The following is a 23659-nucleotide window of genomic DNA, read 5'->3' on the forward strand; positions in this document are numbered from 1 at the left end:
TACGGTGGCCAAAATCACATGTGCTATGCACATGGGTGTGCTACAATACATTGAAAAAAAAAAAAAAAGATAGGGAGCGACCACGATCACGACCCCTACAAAAAAAATTAATTCCGTAAATTACAAGGTTAATACCACGGAAAACCTTAAACTAGTACACTTGTGACAAATTTATTACAAACTATTTTTTTTTAATTGCGAAAAATCTCAAACTGTTACACCTATGATAAATTTACCCCAAACCAATACATATGTGACAAATTTACCCTCTATTAATTTTTGTTAAATCTAACCGTTAAAATGTTAAGTTGTATGACACGTGGCAATTGACAGGTGTACCAGCTTGGGTTTTTACCTTCTGTTTGTCACAATTATATCGGTTTGAAATTTTTCGTGATATTAACCTAATTTAACCGAGGGTGAATTTATCACGGGTGTACCGGTTTAAAATTTTTTATGATCAAAAAAATAGTTTGGGGTAAATTGATCACAACCGTTCCAGTTTTGAATTTTTCATGGTCAAAAAAATGGTTTGGGATAAATTTGTCTAGGGTATACCGGTTTGGGATTTTTCATGATATTAATCCTAAATTGCCTTGAATTGGAGTCAAAGAACTTAAGCGAGGGAGGTTCTGAGCTAATTGAAATAATTAGACTAAGCTCGTATGAATTCCAAAGTTTGGCCAAGCCCAATAATTTATGAAGTGGCTTGCAAGTTAATCTTTTATTAAACAAGAAAAACAGTAATGATTTGTGCACAAGGAAAAAATACAGTGATAGTTTGATCATTGTCGCCGTAGTAAATAGAGGAGAACTAATTGAATTGAATTGCATGTCAAATTGATTAAATCAAACCCCAAAGTTACAATTGGTATGGGCTTAGGAGCATTTGTGTTAAATCTTTAGCTTGACTATGTATTAACTTTCCTTTTAGTGGTTCCCATTTGGGAAAGTAGCGATATATTGGGGAGTCCGTTAGAGACTTGACCTAAAACTCGTAGTAGACTTAGGCCTGCCCTTTTTATTCTTAAAATTATTTTGTTTGGGAGCATGGAGACAAAGTGCGCCCCTAACATCAAGTGTTAAATATTTTTTATCGGTAGGAGTTACAATAGGAGGAGTGGTTGCTAACCTTTGTTTAGTAGGGAGGTGTTGAGAACAAATGTTCAATTCGACATTGAAACGATGTTTGGATTATAATTTGATGTGCGTGCTCTATACTTTAGCACTATACTTTTTACACACACACCCGATTGTCAGACCTAGACCGCCATAAAGAAAATATCTAGGATGGTGTCGAGAAGAAAACAACCTTGTCCACGAGATTGCGAAGTACAGGTTGCCCTTGACGACTCCGAAAATTCTTTCTTAGTGCCAAAAGCGTTTATCTTTGTCCGCAAAACTACGTGACTATATGACAACCTTCTTAGCTGTAGTTAAGAAAACTCGACTTTAGTACGTGAGACTACGACTAGTCAGATCATTCTCTTGGGCCCCATTTGTTAAGGCCCATTTTTCGCAATGAAAATCAAAATTGCTTTCGGCTTATCCGTAATTTACTTCTCCTTTGAAAAAAAAAATCCACTAGGCCTTTTCATACGAAACTCTTGAAATTGCATACCAGTTTGATGTAAAATCTTTTTTTTTTTTTTGGCAAACATTTGAAAATAGCATCTACATTTGTTCAAAACATAGTCGTGCATACTTTTTTGAAAATTGGATTGGGCCTTCATATTGCAATGGGCTTTTTCATAAATAGTCATTTCCAAAACCCTTTTCAAAGTCATCATTGGGCCGTTACGCATCTCAGGACTGAATGAGGCCCACAAATCATCATTAGCCTCTCATGATGATTTCTTGCACCATCGAAAAATTGGCAAAAGGTGAATTGAAGTCCTAAGCCCTTACATGTGTTGTAAGAAGCAATGTATGCACGAAGCAATGTAAGGAGGATCCCGTGGCAAACGAATCTCCATTGCCTTGATTTCTGTATAAAAGAAAATTTCATGGAACGTTTCCTTTTGGTATTTGATCCTTTTTTTTTTTCAATCGAATGCGAGAAGTTATATAACCAAGAACGAGGGTTGAATCGCCTTCAAGATTTTATAGCTTGTAGAGAGTGTTACTTTTACTCAAAACTTCACTAGATGCTTCTACAAACTCAAGGACCTCTCATAGACGTTAACTTTAGCTTAACCCCCTGCGAGAGATCTTGTATTTGTTGTGATCCACCTAGGTAAGCTATCTCATTCGAAAAGCTGTTGATCTGTCGTCCTTAACCGTCAAAGCTGCTTTTTGCGCGAACAAAATCACAATCCAAGGATGAAGTAGGCCACCTGAAAAATTAGATGCATGTGTTCTCCACGTGACAATCAAGCATGTGAAGTCAAGTGGCAACTACATGTAGAAATGTTTTTCATTGCATATGACGTAATTCTCTAAAAAAAAAACCTTCAACTTTAGGTTCAGTCTCAAACCTACGCCGAACTCTTTTTTGTCTCAAAAAAAAAAAAAAAAACCCCCACAACTTTAGATCCAGCCCTACTTACGCCCCGAACTTTTTTTGTTTAAGAAAAAGCTCTCAACTTTAGGTGCAGTCCCAAATCGTCCTCGACTTTTATTTTATAAAAAAAAAATTACCGATTTTTTAATCTATCCTCAAACCTAACATGTGGTCCAGTCCCAACTTGGCGTGGCATTTCCAATGTAGATCATCAAAATAATGGGGCGATGGGTACGGATTGATGTGGCATTTTCATTTGGACAACAAATCCACCCTAATAAAAATTATTGAAATGGGTATGGATTGATGGGGCATTTTCATTTGGATAACAAATTCACTCTAATAAAAATTATTGAAATTCTAAAACATTATAGGATATGAAAATTGAAACGAATAACGGAGATTTTTTGATAGATCGCTAATGGAAGCAGATTTGATATTAGAGTAAAAATAGGATATTTATTTCTTAGATTAAAAAAATTTCGAGGTAAAATTGGGATTGAACCTAAAGTTTGGGATTTTTTCGATGACCAAAAAAAGTTCGAAGAAGATTTGGGACTTGACTTAAAGTTTGAGATTTTTTTTCGAGACAAAAATAAGTTCGCAGTAAATTTGAGACTTGACTTGAATTTTTATAAGATAAAAAAAATTTCTGGTTATATTTGAGACTAAACTTAAAGTTAGCGTTTTTTTTTTTATAGAGAACTAGACATGATGACTCTTGGGCTAAAGCTGACTAGGTTGTAGGCCCGGCAAATGCGTCCACGTCTTTACATGGGTCGGGCTTTTGCAGCTAGTGGTCGGTGGACCGCAGGGGTGATCGGTTCCTAGTTCGGTTCGATCCCGGGCGGTTCCATTGGATCGGACACATGCCAAAAAAAAAAAATGCACCATTCTTGGACGGTCCCGATTCAGCAAATATAGAGGTTGGACATAAAAAAATTTCGAATTCATTTTCTCAAACAGGTCTTTCAAGGCAAAGCTGAAAAATTTTCGCAAGATTGTTTTCAAAATGCACATGGGATTCAAGCAAAAACGATCTCCCTTTGGGTCAAAAACAGCCCAAGAACCAGCTGAGGCAAGATCGAGATGGGGATTTCGTTTGGGGACTAAAAAGGCAAGATTAAGAAAATTCCATGCGCATGAAGTTTTCTTGATCAAAATAAAAAAAAATTTCCATCGGTCCGCTCCCATCTTAGCGGGTCCTAGAATCGAAAACTGGACCGCTCCTTCTAGAATCGGGATTCGGCCCACCGGTTCCGATTCGGTCCGGGCGGTCCGATTTGCTCACTCACAGTAGACCCTCTATTCAATTTTTCTGAGGCGGAAACAAGCGCACGGACTCTCTCTCTCTCTCTCTGTCGATCGATCGATCGATCTAGAACAGTGCAGCTTCCGGCGACGCATGGCGTCTCCAACCCTTCTACATAGTCTCCTCTACATCCCACCTCGCTCTTCGAAGTGCCCGAGAGCTCAGTTCCTTCCCTCCAAGTCCATTTCTAGACCAAGCAATCGCGCTTCGTTCTCACACACCGGTGTGCCCGGTTCCATCAGGAGATTCGTGCGTCGCCGTCCGTCGCCCGTCGTCGCTTCCCAGTCGAACTTCTTAAAGGGTCGGGCCCACTTCGAATATCGAAGTTTCCGAGCAGTCTCGATTCGCGGGTGTTTGTGAAATTCTGTGTCTTGTTTAGTGATGGGGTGTTTCGTTTGATTGATGATGATTGGGTCGGTTGCTTGTGACTGAGCAGAGTGGTGCGACGAATTTGATGGTCGCGTGATTTTTGATATTGTATTATCAGCGGTTGTCTGTTGGCTTTGTTATAGCTGGCAGGAGAGTGCTCACGAGCAGAAATTGTTCGATCAAAGGCGCTAAAGAAGTGTGGTTGTTGAAAAAATTTAACCTGTGATGACTTGACTCGGCGTGTTTAGTGTATTTTCGTTCTTAATCACAGTTTCTGCGGATGAAAGATCTGCTATTACTTGCTGATTCCCTTTTGCGCTCCATGGTGTAGTTGCTCAAACGGTTTGGAAAGTGGGGAGAGATGCTATTGAAGCAGGGACGAATCTGGTGCCCGTGAGTGCTATTCATCTCTCATTGTTATGATTCTTTAGAAACAGTTCGTATGTGCTTGCAACTATCACATTATGATGCTTTGCCCGATATTCTTTTCTGTTTAGGATGCCGTTCCGAGGCCTGTAGCGAGGATTTCTGTTACTTTTGTTGGGTTGTCCGTCGCGCTTTTTGTGCTGAAGTCATTCTTATCCACTGCCTTCTTCGTTCTGGTAAAACGTTTGCTTCAATCTAGCTTTGTTCATTATAGATTAAGAACTTCTGAATTGCAATTTACAGTTGTTGGTGTGGTGTGTACTAACTACGGTTGCACTGTCTGTCTAATGTTTCGAACCACCATGGTAGTTGTAGCTTTACCTTTTTATTCTGGTTTATTGTTGCCCTTTTACCAGGATTGTCTAGTAACTAAAAGAATGGGAGGCTAGCATTTGGAATGGGACAATATGATGAGCCTCATTCACCTAAATCAAAACCATGAACTTGGAAATAGAGGAATTGTGGATGAGCATAGACTACTACCGACAATTACATTTCTATTAGCTGACTAGAATTTTTCTGGATTTGGTGAGGAGAGCAATATATTGGTGAAGACAGTCACATCTGCAGAGCTTGAATTGCTGGTGCATCTGACGTTAGTTGTGATGTGTAGGATTCCGCTTATTTCCTTACTTCCAGTCTATGAGTCTGGTCAATTCCAAAGTCGACTAGTGTTAATCCTTTCCGCTATCGTGCTCCCCCTTGCTTATTAAGTTGTCAATTTGCATATTCGCCATCAAACTTCAAAAATTGTGAATGTAGATTCTAAGCAGAAGTTCTTTGCAGGCGTTCACCCTGAAAAGTGTATATTAGATCTCTCTGTCTATCCTCTTTGACCTTTTCTGTTTGCCTTCACTGAGCTTGTCAGTCAGATTCACTCGCTCTTCCGCTTAACCCTAATGTGTCTCCTGGGATATATAACCTGCTTAAAGTTCAATCCTTCTTAAGCCCTTTGTTCTCGGCTCAGGTGATTGAGTGGTCACAATCGCGTTGAAACTTAGGTCCTTGCTCATAATTTCCGTATATAGGTACTCAGGCATGGAAAACCTTGTCCCTCCCGTATCTTGCTTGGAAAATAAATGAGATTTACCATGTTTCAAAAGAGTCTAAAGACGTTTAGGAATATCCTATGTCCTGATAGCATTTCTTGGGAGAGAGAGTTCTATCCCATTTCTTTTGTCCTCAGAACATAGTAAATGACATATTAAACGACCCTTCTTCTGATTCTCAGGCCACCATGGGACTTATATATTTCACCTTCCTCGCATTAAACAAAGACAGTGGACCGAAAGGGGGAGGAGACGGACCGAAAGGGGGTGGAGGTGCCCCTCCGCTGGAAGATCCGGTGGAAGAAGCCAGAAAAATAATGGAAAAATACAAGTGACTTCAGCAGAATCACAGGTCGGAAAGAACCAAGTTTGCAATTTTCCGGTCCCCTTGCCCCCTGCTCAGGAGATATGTGCGGTGACAGCAACCGGAGATGGTCGCCGCCGAATTCTTTTGGAATGTCAATTTTGCATGTGTAAATGCAGGTGTGCGTGGCCGTACTTGTGTTTCCATCGGGTATAACCGTGTGCTGCATAGACCTGTAACTCATTGAAGTCGCTTCTCGAGCATTCGATCTAGTTCGAGCCGAGATTCCCGGTTGTGTACATACTAAGACTGGTCTACAGAGTGTTACTCCAATATTGTCGATCTCCATTTATATCACTGTGGATTAATAATATTCATAGATGATATTAAATGGTATATTTTGTAGGTTTTTCAAAGTTTTTCCAATTATGATGAGCCTCATTGTTTAAAATGGAAAACCGAAGAAAGAAAAGCGCGAATGGCATCCTCAAAAAGAGAGATGACTAGATCCCCCAAATGGATTGTTGGAGGCTTCGAGCAACTCTAACAATAAGTGTGGAATATAATAGAATTTGAGAATACTATGTTTTAAAATACATAATTTCTCTCGATATTTTTAAAAGCATCAATTTTAAGTCGGGTCATAATATCGGTGCTAACTATCTTTTGTCCTATAAAAGCACCTACAAAAGGTAAGGTTTCGACTCTGGCCTAAATTTTTTTTTTTTTTTTTGGGTCATGAAAAATCACGAACGTTAAGTTGATATTCAATTTTGCCCCCCTTTTAACAGCATCATTGGACAAAAGCTCGACAAAGGTCCAGATTTTGATATCGATTGAAAATAGGTGCTTGTTTTCTTACAAGATAAAAAAATTTAGGTCGGAATTGAGACCCAATCTAAAAAAAAAAAATTATGAGACAAAGGAAAACTTTGGACTCGATTTGAGACTTTACCTCAGATTGTGTCTTTTTATAAGAATTGTATAGGATGAAATAAAGAACTTAGTTGCATGGAATTTTTCTTTGGGTCTAAGCATAGAAATTATCTGGCTGCATATGGGAGAGCATCGAAATTGGACTTTATAGTTTATACTATCAAAACTAAATTTTTTTTTAATTTTTTTAATTTTTTTTTTTGTCAAAGTTTTTTTTCTTTATTAAAAGGAATTTTTCTTGGGTCAAAATTAAAAGGAATATTTCGCCATATCGAAATAAAGCAGACTTCTGCGGGAAAAGATTCGGACAAACGAAAGGCTTACCACGAACGTAAAAGTCAGAGGTCTGAGCGAGCTGATCAGAAATGGCGTCGGCCTCTCCACCTCTCTTGCCCTGTCATCCTCGCTGTCGTGGACGCCTCTCTCTCTCATCCTCGCGGCCTTTCCCTCCTCGCTTCGCCACCCGTCTCAAGTAAAACACTCTCTCTCTCTCTCTCTCTCTCTCTTCCCGAGTAGAAGCTGAGCACTGAAGCCTCTTGCGCTCGTTCCATGGTGGCGTCTCTTGCTTATTCACCATGAAAGTGTTGTTCGGAAGCCAAGCGAGTCCTTGTTCCTAACGGGAACGCACAATTTGTTTGACTTTAGGTGGCGATTTCAGCGTGCTGGTGTCATTGTTTCATATGATCGATAATGGAGTTGAAGTGAATTTGGATGAAACAGATTGCTTCTCGTTTGATTGCTGACTTCGCTTTTCAGGGTGTAGGGTGTAGATGTTCCAATGGTCTGTTTATGGTGATTGGCCTTCCGCTTCTTCGGAAAATTTGATTTTACTGCGGTGTGAGTGTAAATGCATCGGCGCTTTGGTCTCGCTCCATCGAATTATTGAGTGTATATTTACTCTTAGGAGTAAGATCTGATTGTAATGACTTTCGTGGCATTTAGGGTCTCCAGAAAAAGGCTTTCTTTTTACTTCCTGTCCACGAATGATAAATTTGGCAGACGCAGATGAGCTTTTCCTTCTTCTTTTCCTGTCATGTTGTTGTGTTATCTCGCGTAATAGTTTAAAGATGTTATAAGCGACTAAAGTGAAACCATGATAACATGCTTGATGTTGTGTTTGGACTTCGTGATATGAATAGGTTATTTGTCAGACAGGGTTTGACAACACAATCAGGTTCAGTACCGTCTGCCATCAAAACTAGGGGTCAGGCCTTCCGACTATTGGCGGATCCCAATGTAAGCATCAAGCAATTCTATATCTATGATGAGAGTGCAGTTTTGTTGGTATTATGGATGTGTCCTATGAGTCGGCATCCCTTATTCTGGCGTTTTGTGGTGTGGCTGGTTATTCATTTTAGCTTCTTGTTCCACGGCATGTGAATAGTAAAATTGGTGGAGCTTGAATCACTGATACATGGAAATGCTTCATCCTACAATCATGGTAAACTGGAGGAGAACTTGTAAAAGAACATGTGAAGCTGTAATTTGCATGGTAGTCCACTATGAAGAGAAGTTAGATCAATAAAGGTTGCAGCATTTCTTTTAGATCCAAGATGAATGCCATGTGAGTTGTGATACAAGTGTTCTGTTTGTGTAGGTGATGTCAGATCTGTCAAGTGTAAGAAGTCCAGAGTGTCTTATAGGGGTGTCAAATGGGTCATTTTAGGGGGTAGGGGATGATGGGTTGGTGGAACAAATACTTGATGAGGTGCGTATATCTCAATTTTGCGTAGTGAAGAAGTTGGACACATGTTACTCCACTTCGATTTATGTGGAAACATCATTCTTCCACAAGATCTCTATCGAAGCTTTCAGACATAGCAACCTTTGACACTGTTGAGAGTGACACTCTTATATTGACTCCTACATCTCATTTTACGTTCCATAAAATGACGATTTAGGGACCCATGTCCATACTATCCCAAATTATAGTAACCTTGATTGACACGAAAAACATGTTGTCGTAGGGGTCCTTTTTGGTAGCCCTCATTGCTTGTTTGGCAGCTCAAGATGTACTTTAGTAGATGTAGGACAAATTTAACGACTCCTTTGAGGCTTGGACTCTGCTTCCCATTTTTATTCTTAGTTATTCATAACAAATTAATGCGCTGATGTTTGTCATTGAGTTGATTAAACAGAAGGAACTTTACCATTGACTCAGTTGTGTGTAGACTAATACAGCTGAGCGCCAATTTAAGCATATTATGATGTAATCAATGTGCCAAGTGTCTTCAGCATGGAGTTAGCCCAGAGGTTTAGCCAGAAATGGCATTCATATGGATCAACTCTGGATGATATAACCTTAGCAAAATGAATATGGAGTACCTTAAGCTCGAGACAGCTTATTTGCTGAGGAATCATACAGATGCTAACTAATGCCTTGATGACATATGGGGGTTTATTTTCATTGGAGATGGTATAACAACTTAAGACATATGTTTGCTGAATCCAGTCCCTGGAGTCTTTACCAAGTTACAAGTATCTGTGAAATTGTGTCAAGTATGCAAAATGAATTAACACGGTTTCTAGATTAAGTAGCTACTTGTATGTGCTGACCTGACTACTCATAAATTGCAATTCAAATACCACTTGAAGTGTACAGGCAGATACCTATCTGTACCTAGTCAATATAGTTCGTAACGTCAAGATGCTTAGAAATGCAAAGATTAGACTTCTTTTTCGTGCCTCCTAATACGAAATATGGTCTCTATTTGTCCAGAAAAAAGTAAAATAAAGGTTAAATACAGTTTTAGTCATAACATTTTCAGTGTGTGTGCAATTTGGTTCTCTAACTTTTATGTTATGAATCAAGTCCTGCATAGTTCTCAAAATGTGCGATTTGGTCCTGCATGTTTTAGTCCTCCTACATTGTTGATATGTGCAACCAAGTGTTTCGTGTACCCATTGTACTTCAGGTTCCTTTTTTGCCCCCCTTTGTTGGTTTGTCGCTAATTGGGCTCACCTTAGCGTCGTGTGAGATTTTTTGCCAATTTGACAATGCCACGTCATTAATTAATCTAGTAGTTTAGTGAGAGCAGTTGATTGAAGGATTGGAGAAAATTAGAGATTTGTACGAGATAAAACTTAGAGGACCATTTGTACAAATCAAGAAAGTTAGGGGCTTGATTGAACACAATAAAAGTTAGTGGATAATTTGCTCAATTGCTGAAACTTAGAGAATTAAAATTGTACGTAACCCGAAAATAAAAGTAAAATTAGATATTCAATCTTCAGGATAGTATCATTGTTCTTTGACCATTCTCTATTGAAGCAACGTTGCTTCTTGCTTGTACTTTAAATTTAACATTCTCCTGTACTAAATCATGTGGGCATGTCGCTTGCTTGCATTAAGAGCAGCTACAGCAATAGCAACATTCAACGAAGGTGGATGAATCTGCTGTATTACTCTTATCTTTTTCTCAGTTTGCCCTGTGATGATATTTCACCTCATACGGCTCATTTCCTTTCCACATAATGAGATCAATACATGGAATAAAAAAATTCTTCTAAACTTAATTCTGCACGTTTGTGCCATTGTCTTGAGTTCTGTCATTTACCATGTTCTCCTATTGTTTTTAACTGTGGATTTATGGAAGACAAAAATATCATTGTGATGAATCTCTCTGTTACTCCTATAAACCGAGCAGATGTCTTCAGGGAGAGGAAGTTCCATAAATGATGTGATCATGGTAGATCCTTTGGAAGCCAAGCGTTTAGCTGCTAAGCAAATGCAACAACTTCAAGCAAAAGAGAAGTTTCAGGCGAGTAAATGTGCATCAAGAGATATAGACACATCTATCGGCGACCCACCTACTGTGGGGTTGCTTGCATTATATTATTGTACCTAGTGTAGTCTAGATTCCTATCCTTTATGTGAAAACACAGGGTGGAAGCATTTTGTTCTTAATTCGTGAGTCTTGTGACTAGCTTATGGCTGATATATGTCCATTAGGGAAGAAACTGGTGAATCCCACAGAGAAGCTCTCAAAGTAGGGTCCAGAATTTTCTCCTCCTTGTTTTCATCCGTATGTTATTTAGTGCTTTGCTGTTGATATCTTTAGATTCGAATTATTTGTATTTGTTTCCACTTAACATCTTCATCCCGTTGTTTGTTCCTCATGGATAAACGAATATGGACTCTGAACTTGGAGAAGAGGTAGAACGGTTCACATGGTTGAATGACTCAACCCTTTATGCACTTTTGCTGTCCGAGTTATACATGAGCCAATATTATTTTTTTCCCAAAACCATTACATTTTCTATATAGGGTGTAGGTGAGGAATTGACCCCAGAAATCTCTTTGCTATAAATACAGTTTTCTTTCACTGGAATTGAGAAATTCTGTGGTTACAGAGAAGACGTAAGCTTGAAGCGATAAATGGAGCATGGGCGATGATTGGTCTCGCAGCAGGCTTGGTAGTCGAAGGTCAAACTGGGAAGGGTATCTTGAGCCAGGTAACCATATAATGCTGGACAATGCAAAAATTTGCATAAGGCACTTCTTTATGTTGTACTGATAGTTTCTTTCTCTCAGTTGGCTGGATACTGGGATGCTTTCGTTCGGTTTTTTGTGCAGTAGGCATCTTCCTGGTGGAGCTGGGTGTACATTGAGAAGCTACAGATTCATTGTTATTCTTTGAAATTGCACTTGTAGATTTCTTGTTCATTCCATTTCTGCCCTTTTCCGTCCTTCGGATTTCACTTCACCGGTTGTGTTGCTTTCACGGCACATGGCAATGAACATCTTCACAAATACAGGAATACATAATTGCAACAGGCTTATGACTTGACCAGCTTACTTATATCTCATTCATTCTACTGTTATTGGATTCATTATAATCAACTTTCATCACATGTTAACAGAATGTAGCTTTATTTGGTATTGATAACAAAGATTTCATGTTGTTCATTTTCATCATAGATGTTACTTCTCTAAAATGTATCAGACAGAATGAATGTGTTTGGATTCATTGGAGGATAACGAAATACCCATCTTACTCTTGCGAGAAAGAAGGGAGGCATAAAACATCAATAGTTACCAAGACAGAAAAGAGGAAATTTTAATTAAAAAAAGATGGAATTGGAAGATGATCTTGAAGAAGCTAGCTCAAAATCTCTATAAACAGAAAGGAGCAAATGGAGAAGATATTAAAAGCTATTTACTCTCAACCAGGTTTGAGACGATGGCTCGCTCGCCTTTCCCACAAGTAAAATTTACATGATGCGGTTCATGCTTATTATAAACAACGTTCCCCGTAAATTCTGTCACATATTTTCATTGATATGAACATTTATTCTGTTATTAATTTTTGGATATGACTGCTCTGGGATAACTCCACGTGGACGTCACTATTAAGAATAATATATTAACTATAATTTTAGACCCATGCAATGCAAGGACATTTAAGGGTGATCGATTTCAAGTTTCGTATAGGTTTTACTTGGAGTCTGGAACCTATCCATCGGAAGTTCTATTCAAGTTCTACTTGCATTTTTTAATGAACGATTGTAGTGAATCATTATCTTTAATGGCTACAATTTGCTATTACAATCCGGTGACCACAACTTGTATTTGGTCACGCGTATAAATATGAAATATTAACAAAGTAAAAGTCTCGATCATAAATATCATCGAAAATGGAAGATTAAATTAGTGATTTCAGATTATACACTCGTCATGAGACAACATGGAATAATTTTAGGATATACCAAGAAAAACATAAAAACTTGTTACGGGTTTGAGATTCTAGGTTCTAGGTATGGAACCCGAAACTTGGAACCTACTCGTCGAAACAAGTTCTCCAATTTTTAAAACTTGAAAGCTATAGTGAATAACTTGAAACTTGGAATCGGATCTATTCCTAACGATTTCGATTCCAAGTTCTACTCGTGTCAACATTTATGGGTTGCAAATATTTCTGATATTTCAAGTTAAAAAATTCAAAAGTTCGCCATCCAAAACAAAATAAAAATTTCCATAAGTAGTAAATGGAGCTAACGTCAAGACACAAATTTAGACCACAAAAAAAAAGTAAAAAAGAACAACAATACCGAAACATGATTCAAATTTAAAACAGTAACGAGACAATTGTAAGTGAATATACACATGCGTACGTACATGTTGCTAAAATTTTGACGACTTCAAATGGAAAGAGTCAAAGTATGAGAATCCTATAACGAAGACAACCCAATCCAGACGGACAGATAAATTTGCCAAAGTTGATGGATGGTGGTGATCTCCTGTGGAGCTGAAAATTTTCGGCATAAGAACACATCGAGTATCAATATTTGGGTACGATGCTCAATTTGGTGCCAATATATTTTTTTGGGATCATTAAAGTGCCGGATCGAAAAAATACGATTACTTTAGAGCCAATGACTAGAAATTTCAACCACCTCATTGGAATTGGCGCTTAAATAATTATTTTTCAAAAAAATTGGCACTTAAGTGACCCAAAAAATGATTGCTTTAGTGCTAAATCTGAAAAACGATCGCTTTAGCGTCGACGGCAAGAAATTTCAGCGAGCTCACTGGAGTTGGCACTTAACTAATCGTTTTTCAGAAAAATTGATACTTAAGTAATTTAAAAAAAAGTTATTGGTACTAAAGTAAGCGCGGCATATAAATATTGACATTCGAAATGTCCTTTTGCGGAAAATTATCTTAATCCAATCATGGGCCCAAATAGAAAACCTAGCTAACTTAATGGGCCGGGCCCAAACTCAAGGAGGAGACATGAGAAAGCTTTGCGCGTTGGTGATTGGGTGAAGTCAAAATCATTCCCCATCATTAGGGTTGTCAACGGGCCGGGTTAGGTCGGGTCGAGTCGAGTCGAGTCTTGGCCCGGCCCGAGCTCGAGCAAGCCCGAAACAGAATAGTACTGAGCTCGACCTAGATTCTGGTTTGATTCTTTTTTTTTCTGTTTTTTTTTTAATCAAAACCAATTAACAAACCTATCAAGTGAAAGGATATAAAAAGAAAAAAGAAAAATAAATTAAATTAAAAATAAAATATTGATGTTAAAAAAATTCATCAGTGAGCCGGTCCAGCTCGGCCCGATCCGGCCCAAGTAACAAACTCAATTCGAAAAGGCTAGTGCGGACTTTTTGACACCCCTGCCATCATCACCACCCACCCCATTAGTCAACTCTCGATTTGACTCCAGAGTCTGTCCACTGCGTCGCTGTCGCACACAACGCCCGCGTTGCCGAATTTGCCCAATCGAACCAGGAAGTTAAGGAAACGCCCAGAAATCTTGAGCATTAGGAAAACACCGTAATTGACTCTTGTCCGGATCCAGCTCGCGACACCGAGTCTCGTTCCTCGTGTGTTCTCCGCGAGCTGAGGAAGGGTGCGGATTTGGGTTTCAAGAAGGGTGTCGCTAGGGGAGGCGTCGCATTCGATCTTGCTCCTCGGAGATGGAACTGAAGAGGGAGAGGCTTGTGAGGTAAGTCGCTTTCGGGCCCTCTTTCGCTGACGCGTTCCGGGGTTTGTCCTTTTCCCGGAGAGGATTTTCGTGGAAAGTTCGCTTTTTTAACCTGGTGAATGCTTGGGTGTTCCGCTTTATTCGGTAAGTTTCAGGTCGTGGAAGATAGTGTTCTCGTCGGGGTTGTAATATTTGGCAGCAGATTTGGTTAATTTCTCTCAATTGTGTGAGCTTCAGTAGTGTTACTTCTTGTGAAGTTAGAACGACAAAGTGGTTCAATTCATTTGTTGCTGTGGGTTTGGGGGGCGGGGTGTGGTTGGATACTAGCTCGCTCAATTTTTGGAACGTGTAATACTGGATTGAAACTCTGCCGAACAGAGCTGCTCCTTATCATTTGCACAGATTATGGACTCTCTTCATAGCTAATTAATATGTGGCTTTTCGGAAAACTAAAATGGTCGAAATTAGTTTTGTGAATCATTTTCATAGGAAAATGCAAAGGCGGCCACTTTACTTAGAGCAATATACATTATAGAACTTGACCCAGTTAAATGAAAGTAATGCCTAGTCAGCTTCGCCTTTGGTACCTTTTGGAGTCTCTTTTACCTGCACACTCGTGGTTCTGTGCTGAGTTTTGCTACAAATTTTGCAGGTTTTATTCTGATGGAAAACAGCAGAAAGAATTGAGACGGGGAAGTGATGACCCTTCGGACTTGAATATGTCGTCTTCCAAGTACATGGTTTCCTCATCGTCTTTGCTGAAATCAGATAATGGGTTCGTGGGAGGTAGATGTAAACTACCTGAAGCTTTTTCAAGTATGAGGAGTAAGGTGTTTCCAGAGGACCTTGCGCCTGGGCGGAGTAAAATGCTTGATCCGGGGGGTGAAATTGTGTTGAGGTGGAACCGGATTTTCATTTTCACATGCTTAATGGCTCTCTTTGTCGACCCATTATATTTTTACTTGCCAATAGTGGGAGGGACTTCGGACAACTCCTGCATGAAGACAGACTTGAGTCTACGAATCATAGTAACGTGCTTTCGGACAATGGCAGACCTCTTTTATGTGCTGCACATGGTTATAAAGTTCAGAACAGCTTTTGTTGCACCGAGCTCTCGAGTGTTTGGTAGGGGTGAACTTGTAATGGATCCTAAGAAGATTGCTCGACAGTATATTAGATCTGACTTCTTGGTTGATCTCATTGCAGCATTGCCTCTTCCTCAGGTACTTTTCTCAGAAAATTTTCTGGTGATTTTCATGCTGAAGCATCATCTGTTCGGAGAGATTGTTTACTGCTTGCTCACCAGCATACCCTGGTTATCTGCACGACTTTTTTCCTTGAAAAATTGCTGTTTGAAGATTTTGAAAGATAAGCTTCACATAAACTTAGTTTAGCATGCAGAAGTCAGGAGAGGTATGATGTAATGAATTATCTTCTTGGAAAGTTAAACTGGCAAGTTTATCAAATGAAAATTAAGTGATTCGGGGGCCAATCTCACCGGCACAAAAGTTCGACATTTTCCTTAAGGAAGACGGTCCGGTGTTAAATCCAGATTTGAATCGTGAGCCGTAAATTTCATTTTCCAAATCTTAGGTCGGAGCCAATCTTGAATCATTAGTTTCAATAAAAATTCTAAAAGAACTCCCAAGAATAAGCATTTCTCACAAAAATTAAGCTACTAGTTGCAGAAGCACATAAAAAAGCATGATATAGTTGAGAAAGTTATACCCAAAACTGACACTGTTCTATTGTCAATGCCCAATCTAACTTCTGAGTATTATAGAAGTGCAAAATCAATAAGACCTAAAACAGTTAAAAAAAAAAAAAACTGTCAACAACACTTAAAAACCTCAATATACACAAAGAAAATCCAAAATTTGTCATAATCTATTTGAAGCTCAAGCTGTGACTGTCATCCAAGCTCATGATTTAAAAAAGCTAAATACAAGGGTTAGAGGCATGACCTGCGAGTCAAAGGAGATGCCATGGCCTGCGCTGGATGCGGCAACTGCTGGTGTCATCACAGGAGGTAGCAACAGTTGGTGTTGGAGCCATTGATGGCTGGTCAAGAGCTGACGAGGAGCAGCCTAGCAGCTTTTTGAGTTCCTTTGTTAGGTTAGGGTGAGAGAACCAAGGTCTTCTGGTCTGTTTGTACATTTCCTTTTTCTTTTTATATTTTGTTCTCTCCGTTCTCTTCTAGTTACTTTCTTCAATTTTCAGCCAATTTTTCTCTTTAGAACCCAATAGTTTTGAGCCCAGCCTCAATGATAAAGCCAAACAGTGAAAATTGTGGTTGTTCTCATGAACTGTAGCGGATCGTAGGATTGTATGATTCACTAGCAATTCATGAGCGCAAGACGAATTGTTTGAGAGGTGAATCAAACCAAATTGTGCGATTCAAATTGTTAATCACATGATTTTACAACACTGGTGCAGCTTTCAAAGAGTTATTCACGTTATTGGCTACCACTGACTGTAGAAAACAATTGAGTCCTTGATTCTAAGGGAATTGCTATACAAACAAGGTAATTGGACTTTTTCAAGTTTATAATGAGGGACTTTCTAATGCTAACGTCCATGACTAAAAGGTTAGCTGATTCTTCTTTTGAAAGGGAAGTCTCGTTTTCCCTACAGTAGTTTTCCTGCTTTTCTTAAGCAAGGAGAATTATATATTTATACATATGCATATAATGTGCTGGATAACTATGAAGTCACAAAGGGAAACTTTTAGCCATGGAGCCATAGATTAAGCCAAAATTAGAGATATTCTCATGCTCATCGACAAGTAGACCTTCTGATCTTTTACCTAGTAAGACACTTAACCCACATAACATGCGTTCAGTTTTATCCTATGAAATGATCATCAGCATTCAAGTGGAAAAGAGCTATCTCATCTTCTCAGTTAATACTGATCTTAAAAGTACCGCATCAAGTCATAAGCTGGACAAACCAAGGAATAACAATCACGGTAGCTCTCTATGGAGGAAGACAACCTTAATGAGAATCAGAGATATCATCGATAGTACTTGCACAATCACTTAAAGAGCACCTAAAAGTAGCGGAGAACTTGCATATGACCTCTCTTGATGAAGGTCGCTATTACAGTTTGTAGATACAAAACCTTTAGTAGCATTAAAGATGCAAAACAGCTCATTTGAATAAAAATGATGTCTATGGCTCAAAAAAGTACTCATATTAAAATGAGGTCAGTTCTATACAGCAGTGTAGAGTTCTTCTGAAAGCATTGATAACCTGAAATTCACCATGACTGTATCATGCACACCCGATAATGAAGCAGCAAAAAAGGAGTGGAAAATTTAAGATCGGTGAGGATACCTTAAATGGATTAAAGCTGCTTATTTCAGATGGACGTCCAAATGTCAGGATTGATATTTTGACATTTAGTTGGCTTTAATGCTGTGACCACGAGATTTAAGTGCATTGGAATAGATGGGTTGGTAGATTTCTTGGAGAGTTGAATTTGAGAGAAGAGCGAGCCATGCATGTTGAGTGAAAATGATATGAGCATTTGTGTGGGTTGGCTTAATTGCATTTTCTTTTGGCCGGTAGTTACGATTGGCTTTAGTGGTCGTAGCAGGGAGATATCAGTTTGTTGTGATGAGGTCTCAACAGATGTACAGTTGGGTGAGAGGAGTAGTAAGGGTCTTCCAAGAAATCAAGAAGGATGGAAGCACATTAAGGGCCCTAGTGCTTTTACCAGTGGTCTGCAGTCTGCACAGGCGTGTGTATGCATACTTACACATACATCCATAATAGGGTGAATCTTTCAGTCTTTTCTAGCATTACTTTGCACGGTTTTGTTGCACGGTTTTGATAGAGGAGCAGGATTTAAAGGTCGTTACTTTCATTCTGACTTTGAATTCTGTGCTATTATTTTTGGTCTATTGAGTATTTCAATTCTGAACTTTTACCTTTTCTTATGGTCTCAAAGATGTTCCACAATGATTCTGCAGATAGTGATCTGGTTCATTATACCAGCAGCCAGAAGTTCTCGGACAGATCATAACAACAACACACTGGCGTTGATTGTTTTGCTGCAGTATGTACCAAGGTTGTATCTTATGTACCCGTTAAGTTCTCAAATAATCAAAGCAACTGGAGTGGTTACAAAAACAGCTTGGGCTGGGGCTGCATATAATCTGCTGCTATACATGTTGGCGAGCCATGTATGTATTATTACTTCTTTTTAATTGATAGTAGTTGCAGTGTCATAAATGAGCATATGAGTGGAGTCACTTAGCAGATGTTTTTCACTTATTTTCTGCTCAGGTTATAGGAGCAGCATGGTACCTTTTGTCAGTTGATAGGTACACATCATGCTGGGAATCAGTTTGCCGAAAGGAAGAAAGTCCTATCAAGTGTGTTCCTGAATATTTGAGTTGTGATGGTTTTGATCTTAATCGCCAAAGATGGGCCAACAGTACAAATGTTTTCAACAGTTGTAATCCCAATAACAATAGTACCACATTCAACTATGGGATATTTGAAAATGCAGTGACCAAAAATGTTGTTTCTTCTAATTTTGTGGAAAGGTACTGCTATTGTTTATGGTGGGGTCTGCAGCAATTAAGGTAACATTCCCATTCCATCCATCTATTACGACAGAAGTACTATTGGAGTTGTTAATGATTAGTTCATGTGTGCTTATGCTATGAACATCGCGCAGAGGACTACCATACAATTGGACTTTTAGACAGCCTTACTGAATATGTAGCTTTCCTCTGTTTTTTGAATCTTGCTAGTCTACACTGTCTGGAAGTGCTGAGCATCACTGTGAAGTCATTGGCTTGAGCCTGCTATGTAACTTGAGTGAGAAGATCTGTAGTGCTATTCTGTAAAGATGCTTTAGGACATTCATAATTGAATCGCTTCAATAATTTGATGAAGTGTGGTACTGCCAATCTTTAAATGTGAAGCTCTGGCTAGCTCTGGCTAGATTACTATATTAGTTGATGAAGCTGGCAATACATCTGATGATTGGCCTAGTGTGCACCTGACCATATCAAGTCATTACCAACCAAAAGACTTTGACTTTAGCCTCAAGGCAGATGAAAAGACTGAGAATCATGTTTAAAGAGTTGTTTCTGATTTGTAGCTTATGAGTTGAATTCTATTTAGTTACCTCTATTTGGCAAGGGAGGCTAATACACATTTTTACCCTCCAATTTTTCAGTTCTTATGGTCAAAATTTGTCAACAAGCATGTTTATTGGGGAGACATCATTTGCCATACTTATTGCCATCTTGGGTCTGGTTTTATTTGCCCATCTGATTGGCAACATGCAGGTAATTTATTATTGGCTCTATTCTTGACTCAGCCACTTCAAGCTGTAGATATGTTGTAAAACATTGATAGGTTTACTATTAATATTATCAGTGGTGGTTAGAAGATGCTGTCTTGTAAGGATGAGCTAGTGTAAGAAAGTAATAATTTCGTAAAAATTAACTTGACATAATGATGGGACTGGCTTTTGACATTCTATAGATCTGTTGCTAAAACCTACGAGCTAAGCATGAATTTTGGGAAGAATAACTCAGAGATATGATGCCGCTGGCTAGTTTGACATTCCAATATAAGGTAGATGGAATTTTTCACGGCTTCATGAGCTTGCCTCTTGATTATGCTGCAAAATCACTGGAGGACATTTTAAAGCCCCTAATCATACATATGCTTCTAATCATTCCCTGATTTTTAATTAAGTGCAAGTCTAAATCTACTTATTTTGAGAGATAGGTTGATGACATAATTTGCCTTGCTCCCTTGCTGCCCTTTCCGTGTTTAGACTGAATACCCAAGTCTCTGCACCTCCAAATCTGAAGCAATGGTTCAGCTTAATTCATGATGGAGATGAGAGAAAGCTGAAAGACTTGTTGTAGGCTTCTCATGCTGTTTTTGTCATTGTTTGCCGCTGCTAAGAGGAAATGGAGTCTTAAATGAAGCTAGAAAAAATGAATTCAAAAAAAGGCTGTCTCTGGGGGATTTACTTTATTATTATGTACAATTACTTTCGGTGTTGTGGTAGTGTTACTTGGCATAGAATGAACATATTTAACTAATTTATAATGAGATAAAGAAACTTATCGTGTTTGAGGAAGTAGATATATTGCCAATCGAACTTCTGGTCGCATTGTATAACCATTCATTGTAGTAAGAGAATTGGAAAAATCCATTGATGCGTGTGTCGGATGTATAAAGACCTCTGATATTTTAGTTTTTCAGTGGCACTTTGCTTTCAAGGTAAATATGACAAGTAAATACCCAAATATTGTCAGACTGTCATGTGGCAATAAATAATTTTCTGAATTGTTCTTTGAGGTGCTTCAATTTGTTGCTTCACCTTAGGAATGCCAAGGTGAGTCTTTGTGAGGATCCATGAAGTTTTGATATCTGTGGGATTGATTTTATTACATGGAAATGTGATGCAGTCAGGTTGTCCCTAGTTTTCACGTAGCAAGCATGCATCCAACTCTTCTACTTCTTTTTTTATTGACCTTTTGCCCTCTGGAGATACTGGCATCTCTGTGCTAATAAGTTTGGAGGATTGAGCCCATTGTTTCCAGGATTTGTGGTCCATGCAGACATTTGTGGTCCTACGTAAAGTGCTAAATTCTCATCTGATAACTGTTTAAGATAAACAATTTCATTTCTCAAATATATGATTGTTGCTCCCGCATGACTCAAAGAAAAACACGGTACTTTCTTCATAGATCTAGTCTGTCTTGTAACAAAAAACAGAAAAGAAAAGATGTAGTCTCAAATTACATTTCTGTTTCATATACTTACTGATTTTGTTTGGGTGCAGACCTACCTGCAGTCCCTTACTGTAAGGCTTGAGGAATGGAGACTTAAACGAAGAGACGCAGACGAATGGATGAGGCATCGCCAGCTTCCCGAAGATTTAAAACAACGTGTACGTCGTTTTGGCCAATACAAGTGGCTTGCTACTAGAGGAGTTGACGAAGAATCCATCCTCCGTGGTCTACCAGCTGATCTCCGTCGTGATATTCAGCGTCACTTGTGCTTAGACCTTGTTCGGCGTGTATGTCTTTATACATCAGATCCTATTGTAAAGAAATTGTTCAACTTAACTGCTTTCGGTTTAGAGTTTCAATGTGTTTACATTGCATTCTACACTTAGTACTGTAAAATTGGGCCGAGCACATCAGCCGACATTTTCATGCACTTGCACAAGGGTAAAGAACGTTCTGGTTCGTTGCTATTAGGGATGGGCTTTCTGAAACTTTTCCCTGCTTTTGTGCAATGCATGTTTTCCTGTAGTCTTTTCAGCATCCTTATAGTTTTCATTTATTTGGTTGACATTTGGCTTATGTTTACGGAGTGATCTTTAGCTAGAGACACCACTCCCTCTGGAGTAGGACATTGGAATGCACATTTGTTTTGCTTCTTGTGCCTTAAGATCCCAATTGGACATTTTCATCTTTTGTGATCCACATGTGACGCACTTATGAAGAAATGGAAAAATTTAAGGCTGTGTTAGATTGGTCATCTAAGAGGCAAGGTCTGGCTCAGTGTTATGGCCTCAGTTCCCCAAGCTTTTTGCTGGCTTTGAGCCCCATGTTGTCTTGTCCCCGATCCATTTCTTTGTTTACCTAGCAAAAGTGGTGAAAACCAAAATGCCAGTACTTTGGCCTCTCAGATGTAGTGTTGTTGTTAGTTGAGCTAGTGCCTAGTAATGTTGGTTTTCTTTATGGGTCGTTGGAAATTGCTATCACCCTTTCTTTATCTGTCAAGTGAACTAAGCGAAGGTTTTCAATGCTAAAGTGATTTTTTGGAGATTTTTGAAATGTCAAAGATGAAACTCCAACAAAGGGGAAGAGTACCATTATGTCATACTGTTTTTTCCTGCATTTATCAATAAATTATCACACTGCTTTCACATGATTTTCAGGTACCCTTCTTCTCCCAAATGGATGATCAACTTCTCGATGCAATATGTGAGCGTTTAGTTTCCTCGCTAAGCACTGAAGGTACCTACATTGTTCGTGAGGGTGACCCCGTGACAGAGATGCTTTTTATTATCAGAGGCCGGTTGGAGAGTTCTACTACTAATGGAGGTAGGACTGGTTTTTTCGATTCAATTACATTGAGACCTGGAGATTTCTGTGGTGAGGAGCTACTTGCTTGGGCGTTGCTCCCGAAATCCAGTGTCAATTTGCCTTCCTCGACTAGAACAGTTAGAACGCTCGTAGAAGTGGAAGCTTTTGCTCTGAGAGCAGAAGATCTCAAGTTTGTGGCAAACCAATTTAGACGCCTCCACAGCAAAAAGTTGCAACATACCTTCAGATTTTATTCCCACCACTGGAGGACATGGGCTGCCTGCTTCATCCAAGCAGCTTGGCGCCGACATAAGAGGAGGTCTATTGAAAACAGTCTTTCCATGAAAGAGTATGAGGATGTGGTCGATGAGTCAGGTCAAGAGACAGAGGATTCTTTTGTCTCCAGAAATCCTTCTCAGGCAAAACTAAATCTGGGAGTGACAATACTGGCTTCCAGATTTGCTGCAAACACGAGGAGAGGAGCTCAAAAGATCAAAGACGTGCAGATGCCAAAGTTACAAAAACCTGAGGAACCTGACTTTTCCTCCGAACCTTATGATGAATAGCTGGACTGGTTGTGTCAGGTTTTCGTTGCTTTAGCTTTTACATGCCATCAAGAAGACTTTCTTCTGAGATGGAATCTACAGTGGTGCGGTCTTGAGCTTGCGTATATTGAGGTTAGGCTGAGACATCAGGGTTTCACAACAAAGAGACTCCTCTCTGAAGGAATGGTATGACTTAGAAAGACAAGAGTGACAGAGACTCAGAGTGCCAGGTGAGGAGAAGAAGTCATTAAGGCGTTTAACAATGTGTCTAATTTGGCTGCGCAAATGTTTGCTCTTCCAAATGGGTGAGCTGAATTCTACGCAACTGAGCATTCGTGCGTGAAGTTATCTTTTATGTTGCCAGTGAAAATATACAGATTAGTGTTACTGCCATATATATAGCAGTTTCCCATGTCTAGATTGTAGACTCTGAGCGGATTGCTAAGTTGAGGATGCATTGTTTGTAGATGGACTTGACCCATTTGGTAGCTATTAGTGAAAAAAATTGCAGCATATCAGGATTGTGGAGAACTACAAGGTTTCGATCTCCTGACTGCACTGTTTGAAAGTGTATTGGACAGAAAACTGAGTGCTAGAAGCAGACGCAAAAGTTCTCTTACCACCTGTGTCAGATTGTCATTTCTGGTAAATGCTAGGTTTTAAACATGAACTGTGATTCGAGTGTTCGGTATAACCTGTGTAGGAATGTA

General features: G+C 39.2%; 3 protein-coding genes across 6 annotated transcripts; all 3 read left to right on the top strand.

Annotated features, from left to right (window-relative positions):
• Positions 1 to 3841: 3841 nt before the first annotated feature.
• LOC115736123 lies at positions 3842 to 6027 on the top strand. The gene is made up of 4 exons (XM_030667641.2): positions 3842 to 4116; positions 4516 to 4577; positions 4682 to 4786; positions 5842 to 6027. Exons 1-4 carry the CDS (start codon positions 3909 to 3911, stop codon positions 5992 to 5994), a joined length of 528 nt encoding a protein of 175 aa, XP_030523501.1. The 5' UTR covers positions 3842 to 3908; the 3' UTR covers positions 5995 to 6027.
• A 1134-nt stretch (positions 6028 to 7161) lies between these two features.
• LOC115736124 lies at positions 7162 to 11675 on the top strand. 2 transcript variants are annotated; one of them, XM_030667643.2, is made up of 5 exons: positions 7162 to 7371; positions 8051 to 8135; positions 10547 to 10660; positions 11253 to 11354; positions 11434 to 11675. In XM_030667643.2, exons 1-5 carry the CDS (start codon positions 7265 to 7267, stop codon positions 11476 to 11478), a joined length of 453 nt encoding a protein of 150 aa, XP_030523503.1. In that variant the 5' UTR covers positions 7162 to 7264; the 3' UTR covers positions 11479 to 11675. The 2 variants fall into 2 exon arrangements, with proteins under 2 accessions (XP_030523503.1, XP_030523502.1); XM_030667642.2 differs by having other exon boundaries at positions 7164 to 7371; positions 8039 to 8135.
• A 2357-nt stretch (positions 11676 to 14032) lies between these two features.
• On the top strand, positions 14033 to 23319 carry LOC115736122 (cyclic nucleotide-gated ion channel 17-like). 3 transcript variants are annotated; one of them, XM_030667640.2, is made up of 7 exons: positions 14033 to 14347; positions 14979 to 15549; positions 18301 to 18513; positions 18617 to 18918; positions 19521 to 19632; positions 21150 to 21386; positions 22257 to 23319. In XM_030667640.2, exons 1-7 carry the CDS (start codon positions 14319 to 14321, stop codon positions 22968 to 22970), a joined length of 2178 nt encoding a protein of 725 aa, XP_030523500.1. In that variant the 5' UTR covers positions 14033 to 14318; the 3' UTR covers positions 22971 to 23319. The 3 variants fall into 3 exon arrangements, with proteins under 3 accessions (XP_030523500.1, XP_048134182.1, XP_048134184.1); XM_048278225.1 differs by having other exon boundaries at positions 14320 to 14470; XM_048278227.1 differs by lacking the exon at positions 14033 to 14347 and adding an exon at positions 14735 to 14883.
• The last annotated feature ends 340 nt before the right edge of the window (positions 23320 to 23659 follow it).

This window comes from Rhodamnia argentea, chromosome 4, assembly GCF_020921035.1.
Source record: "Rhodamnia argentea isolate NSW1041297 chromosome 4, ASM2092103v1, whole genome shotgun sequence".
Lineage (NCBI taxonomy): Eukaryota > Viridiplantae > Streptophyta > Magnoliopsida > Myrtales > Myrtaceae > Rhodamnia > Rhodamnia argentea.

Bases quoted from the DNA above. Each gene is read 5' to 3' on its own strand.
- LOC115736123 (XM_030667641.2), top strand. From the start codon at position 3,909: ATGGCGTCTCCAACCCTTCTACATAGTCTCCTCTACATCCCACCTCGC. The intron at 4,578-4,681 runs GTGAGTGCTATT...TTTTCTGTTTAG, and splicing joins CAGGGACGAATCTGGTGCCC to GATGCCGTTCCGAGGCCTGT. The intron at 4,787-5,841 runs GTAAAACGTTTG...TCTGATTCTCAG, and splicing joins CCACTGCCTTCTTCGTTCTG to GCCACCATGGGACTTATATA.
- LOC115736122 (XM_030667640.2), top strand. From the start codon at position 14,319: ATGGAACTGAAGAGGGAGAGGCTTGTGAG. The intron at 18,514-18,616 runs GTATGTATTATT...TTTTCTGCTCAG, and splicing joins TATACATGTTGGCGAGCCAT to GTTATAGGAGCAGCATGGTA. The intron at 18,919-19,520 runs GTAACATTCCCA...CCAATTTTTCAG, and splicing joins TGGGGTCTGCAGCAATTAAG to TTCTTATGGTCAAAATTTGT.
- LOC115736124 (XM_030667642.2), top strand. From the start codon at position 7,265: ATGGCGTCGGCCTCTCCACCTCTCTTGCCCTGTCATCCTCGCTGTCGT. The intron at 8,136-10,546 runs GTAAGCATCAAG...TAAACCGAGCAG, and splicing joins GACTATTGGCGGATCCCAAT to ATGTCTTCAGGGAGAGGAAG. The intron at 11,355-11,433 runs GTAACCATATAA...TCTTTCTCTCAG, and splicing joins GGAAGGGTATCTTGAGCCAG to TTGGCTGGATACTGGGATGC.